This window comes from Mauremys reevesii, linkage group 1 (genome assembly GCF_016161935.1).
Source record: "Mauremys reevesii isolate NIE-2019 linkage group 1, ASM1616193v1, whole genome shotgun sequence".
Classification (NCBI taxonomy): Eukaryota; Metazoa; Chordata; order Testudines; family Geoemydidae; genus Mauremys; species Mauremys reevesii.
The window spans coordinates 258,021,858-258,027,857 of NC_052623.1; the positions used below are offsets into that span (position 1 = coordinate 258,021,858).

Sequence of the window (6,000 nt, forward strand, 5' to 3'; positions counted from 1 at the left end):
ATGTGTATACCCTAAGCCAAGCCTCACTTTTCATGCTGTGAGCCAACACAGAATGATTTCCTTGGGGAAATGGCTATCACGTTGTGGTTTCCTAGCTCTACTAGTGTGGAACCTAGTTAGGAACATGTTTTGTGAACATGTCATCTTAATAATAGAAAATTGTATATGACATCTTCAAGACAATGAGAAGTACTTTTCCCACCTGGGTTTAGGCTGGGGCAGCATAACATTGCTATAAAGAAAACTTGATGGCAATGAAGATCTACATACAGTACCTGGCTGAGAACGTAGGGAAGGTCCCTCCGAGATACCTTAACTAAATTTTTACTCTTTGCCAGAAACTGAAGTTCCTCATCATTGAGGCCGATGTGGATCCTGCCATTTAAAATGCCCACGGTTGCAGGTACTGACCCATTTGTCCTTACAATCTCTTCCACCTCTCTGGCCATGCTGGAATAATACAGACAGAGCAACAAACAATAAAACAGAAAAATGATGAGATGGGAAATATTTTCAGATCTCTCTGCCACCATGTTCCAGTTCCTACTTTATAACATTCCCTCAACTTCTGCTAAATCTGGTTCCTCTCCTGCACCTTACAACTAGCAAAAGTCTTTGGATCTCATTGCCAGAGGTGCAGATCTTCCCACAGCTTCCATTGCCACATTGCCAATGCTCAGTAGCTCTGAAAAGCGGGCCCTTTATATGTTTAGTTTCCAGCGGGTGTCTGAAGGTCTGACCTGTCTGTCTGTGTTGCATAGATTAGAGGAGATATGATTTGTGGTGGAGATGTTTAATTATAGTCTTCCCTCCCTAATATGCAGCCAGGTCTATTCTGTGGCCAGTGAGCAAAAAAGTGCTGTATGTCCCGAGTCACTTATCAGTTCTGACTTCATCCTAAAAGGTAAACCAGGGCAGGTGTGGGTGGACGAGACTGAGAACTCTTCCTAAATTGTGCCATAGATTATTTGTGTAAAAGTGGCTTTCCACATCGCAAAGCAAACAGGTGTGGATGGGATTTGTTTCCATTAACTTGATTTACTGTACCCTGCCAGCTTTTCTCTCCACCAAACAGCTGAAGGTGAATATCATGGAGAAATGAAAGGTAATGATTTGGTATGTTAAGGAAGCAATTACACATAATCTGGCATGTGCTTATATTAGGTATATTATATTATGTTTTGTAAGACATGAAGATGTAGGCCAGGGGCTCTCAAACTGGGGGTCGGGACCCCTCAGAGGGTGACGAGGGCATTACATGGGGGGTTGCAAGCTGTCAGTGTCCACCCCAAACCCTGCTTTGCCTCCAGCATTTATAATGGTGTTAAATATATTCAAAAGTTTTTTTAATTTATAAGAGGGGTTGCACTCAGAGGCTTCTATGTAAAAGAGGTCACCAGTACAAACGTTTAAGAACTACTGATGTAGGCCAAGTGCTGTCAGCTCCCTGAAAAGTGAGGGTATTTAGTGTAAATGATCCTCTTGAAGGATGGGATTGTTTTTTATAAAACATTTTGTATCAACTGGCTAATGAGTCACAGCTCATACACCGTTACTGGATAGCCACCTATTCCAAGTCTTCATTAGACACTCAAATTCCTCCTCTCATAGTGCAGACTTTGGATATGGACAGTGAGAGGCGTGGGATACTGAAGGGCTGCAAGTTGGGGCTTCTTCATCTTTGCAGGCTCTTTATTTACTAACTTGTGAGACTATTTCATTTCTTGTTGAGCAGAATGCAGATTTGGCAGGTCCTTCTGCCCCTGGGGCTTCTGTACCTGTCCTAGGCTGCCTTCTCACTAAAACAGAACTCACTGCATTCTGATCTCTAAGGAACAGCACCAGAGGAAAATAATGGCTGTATAAGAAACAAATAGAAAATCCAGTACAGTAACCTTCCTCTGCCATGGCTCAGTAGCTAAGCAAAAGTATGGGAGATTGCTTACATTTTTGGCACTGTCACTCAGAGGAATACTTATATAGAGGGTACCCACAAGTAAAGAGTTGGTTGCAGAGATGGGGTTCCCTGGCACAGTGCTGCCTTAGCATAGGCCAACAAGAGAGTCCAGTAGAACATTGAAGTGGCATTTACAGTCAATATTCTTATGGGTACAGATGAGCAGAGGTCATCACTCTATTCCAGTAACTTTTACATTATAAAAGATGTAGCCAAAGAAACTTATGAGTACTTGCAAGGTCTCCACAAGCCATACAGCCACACATGCCTGAGCTCTCTATCCAGAGGGGGCAACGTCATCATTTGCTGCCACTTTGTGAAGAAATCCAGGGATTTGATGCTACAGATGGATATGTATAGTACATGCAAATCTGCGGTTTGTCATGTAGTCCTGCTATCTTTGGAAGCCCAGATGCAGCTGTTTTGTAACCAAAGTCATATTCTGCATGCTTATCACACCCTCAGTTCCCAGTAATTGTAGTGGCAGCTTTGGATGAACCACAAATACAGAAACTGGCCCATAGATTATCAGACACAACCGTACAATTTTGCTGCACTAGGGTCATCAAATCATCAAATCTACAACCTCAAATTCTGGGGATAGGGCATGCCATGTGTAATGATGGTGCTCTCCAAGGCTACGATCGGTCTCCCATCAGCCAGAGCTTCCTCCACAGAAGATGAAACCCTGAAATGAGTTCCTAGGAATAAAATATAGGAAAATCATTTATATTTTAAGGTGACGATAGACTTTTTGATGTATCAAACTGATCTACATTAGGCAGTGTGGGGATAGCTGAATAGGGAGATGGAGGATCAAACTGGGATGAGCACACAACCTAATTTTTATGGGACAGTCCCAATTTTTGTGACTCTGTCCTGTGTCCTGCAAAGCCATGCGAAAGCAAAACCTGCTTGAAATGATTAAATCATTTGGGTAAGGAAAAAACCTTTTATGCTTTACAACGTAGTTTCGTCACACAATCAGAGTGTTTTTCTCTTCCTGCAGAACAAGATGGGAAAGGTGGTAACACACCAGCATTTGGAATCCTGAACCCTATGCCTCTCTTGAATACACCAAAAACCCAATAAAATAAAAAAGGGCTGAAAAGAGAGTTTTATTCCATATTTTCAGTGGCATCAGATTGTAAAAAGAGCAAATGTAGAACTGTTTTGCATATATGGTAATTCAGCATGGAATTTACAGGATTTTTTTTAAAGCTAAATGGTTTTCTAAAATTATTCAGACTTTTCAAGTAAATATACTACTTAGTGCCACAAACCAGAAAAGAATTCATCATTTTGAGACCAATTTTAGGGGAAATTTTGAGAAGAGAAAGCTATGAATTTATTCTGTATCAGCTCAGCACCTACAGTACTTGCCATAGGCAGGAATTCAGATAGCCCAAGATCAGATCTATGCCCAAGGTGCCATGAAATTTAGACAAACCATTTTATTAGGAGTAATGTAGATCTTGAAGAGTGATTAGGATCCTTTTAATCCGAGGATTATTCTTATTATTTTTTGTATTGCAGTAGCATTGAAGGGTCCCAGTCACGCCGCTCCTGAAATCTGAACTGTGAAGTCAATTGTCAATCGATTTCATATTGAACATTATAGGCCTCATTATCCTCTCCCACCAATTTTACAGCTGTGTAACTCCAGGGACTTCAATGGAGCTAATCCCAATTTACACTGGTGTAAGTGAGAGGAGAACTGGGCTTTGCAAGTCTGCCATGATTTGAGAAGGATGTGCTAAAAATACCACCACAGCCAAGACATTACAGTATCATGCACTGAAATTCTCTTGCCCCATACTTTTTCCTATAAATGCCATAAAACAGAAGCTCTCTGTGAAATGAGTTTTAAAAGGCCTCAGGCTACCTTGAGTGAGCTGCCTCTACATTGTTCCCAGACAGGATCCTGGTTGCATTCTGCTCACAGGGACTTTTTCAGAGGACACTACTCACCATGTAGGAATCTTCTCATCTGGATGATCCTAGGAGCCACAGCACTTATTTGTCTTCCCAAGGTACAGGCCAGATTTCCAATCATGCTGTGTGCAGGGATGGCACTGTCAGGAGAGCAATGCCATGTCAAATGAAAGTAGTATAGAAGGCAGTGACCTTATTGTTTCCCAAACTGCTTGTTAATCATGAACTGCAGCCCGGCTCCCTGTGATCTCCAGATCGAGAAAACAAGTTGTATGTGTTGTAGAGGATGGGCTAACAGACGGAAAAATCCTCTGTATAGATCAACTGGGGTTTTGGGTGCCTTAGACAAAGAGGTAAGCAGTATGGTAAAATGTGCAAAGAAAGAAACCTGCAGACAAAGAGAAAGCCAGATGGCAGATAGTAAATACGGAGAGACAGACTAGCTTCCCCAGAAATAAGAGGGCTGACTAATCTCTTACTTTATGTAATCACTACGTAAAAAGGTACAAAGGGCTGGAAACGGGGCGTTTCAGTTCAACTCTAGCAATAGTTCCTTCAGTCCTTCTCCAGAAGCTATTCTTTTCTCTGAACAACTTCTGTTAATGTCTGTGAAACTATTCCTTCATTCTAAAATATATAAATAGAAAGCTAGCTCCATAGAGAGAGATGGGCTTGTGGTGAAGGCAATGGACTGGGAGTCATGAGCAATTCTTGGCTCCTTCACAGACTTCCTGTGTGACCCAGGGCAAGTCTCTTAACCCTCTGGGTCTCAGTTTTCCAGCTGTGAAATGGGATAATACTTCCTTTGTCTGTCTTGTCCAGTTAGACTGTAAATTCTTCAGGACAGGAAGTGTCTTTTTACTGTGGGTTCATGCAGTGCCTAGCACAGTGAGGCCCTGTTCTCAGTTGGGACCTCTAGGCACTACTATAATAGAAATAATTAATAATAATTAATATATACACACTCAGTAGGTGATTTTTGATACAATCTCAGAAATCCACCTGTAAGGGAGGGATGGGTCTGTTTGATATAAAGAGGGGCAATAGTTCTTACAGACATCCTCTCTCAAGCCACCAAACAGCAGTTGTCAAGAGAGATGAGACACTCCTGTCCTAAACAGTGGGCCAAATCCAGATGTCAATATTCCTCTTTTAATCTGGCCTTACTAAAACAAAACCTCCATTTCATTAAGTGTTTGGAATCAGATATGATCTCTGGGGAGCAAAATCCCCCTTCTATATATGTGTTCTTTATTAGATCTGTGCTAAACTCCAACAGTTTGGGATCCCCAAGGGCTTTCTAGTTTTCAGTTGTGAGCCTGCCACCCACAGGCCAAATTCAGCCCTCCTGTAACTCCTTTGAAGATAGTTGGATATCAGGTCACTCCGGTTTTGTGCTGAGTTTCCAGTTTTAAACAAGCCCCCAAATTGAATGTGAAACATCAGCTGAAATTGCCAAGTTGCACCTGTTTGGGGATCAAAACCAACTTGTTTCCACCCAAAACCCTACATTACCTCAGGTTTACTAGAAACTATTCAGCCAACATTCACTTAATATTCAGACTAGGTTTACTGAGAGATTTTTGAACTTGGCAGACATTTTAGCAAACCCTGCCTGAACTTTTGGTTTATAAGAAAAGATATGAAGTTTCATTACAAAAGTTTCACACAGTTCTAGTTTAAACTAGCTTTTCCCCAAGTAACCCTCCCCCAAACCCTCCCAGCTAGAAGCCCTTTGTTATGCACCATCAGCAATTGATTTCATTAAGTGGCGGACTGGTATATTGTCAGTCTCTTACCTCTGGGTTTCTGTCTGACATACATGGACTGTTGTCTGCACTAAATTGTCACTCAAGCAGCTCTGCAGGGAGGTGGGACTAGTGGGGCTTGCAGCAGAATTGGCTTGAGCTGTTCCGCATTCCAGACACATGATCCACGCTGAGATAGTCTATCTAGTAACAGCCTAAGCAGCTGCGGCTCTGGAACTGGTTCCTGCATAGGGGATAGGAGAGGATTTCACAATTGAATGGGGATTCCTTTTGCTAACTCGGTGCCAAATATTTTTCCCTCTTTTCACATCACTTTTTTTTTTCACTTTTCATGTTCCT

At 41.9% G+C, this 6,000-nt stretch overlaps 1 protein-coding gene across 1 annotated transcript in view; it reads right to left on the reverse strand.

The window, feature by feature from the left end:
• Positions 1–5,735, reverse strand: part of LOC120381329 (pseudouridine-metabolizing bifunctional protein C1861.05-like) — a 43,202-nt gene extending 37,467 nt beyond the window's left edge. The window contains 4 exon segments of the mRNA XM_039499540.1: positions 276–450; positions 2,544–2,658; positions 3,929–4,032; positions 5,692–5,735. Coding sequence (XP_039355474.1) covers positions 276–450; positions 2,544–2,658; positions 3,929–4,013 — 375 coding nt within the window. The 5' untranslated portion in view covers positions 4,014–4,032; positions 5,692–5,735.
• Between the last annotated feature and the right edge of the window lie 265 nt (positions 5,736–6,000).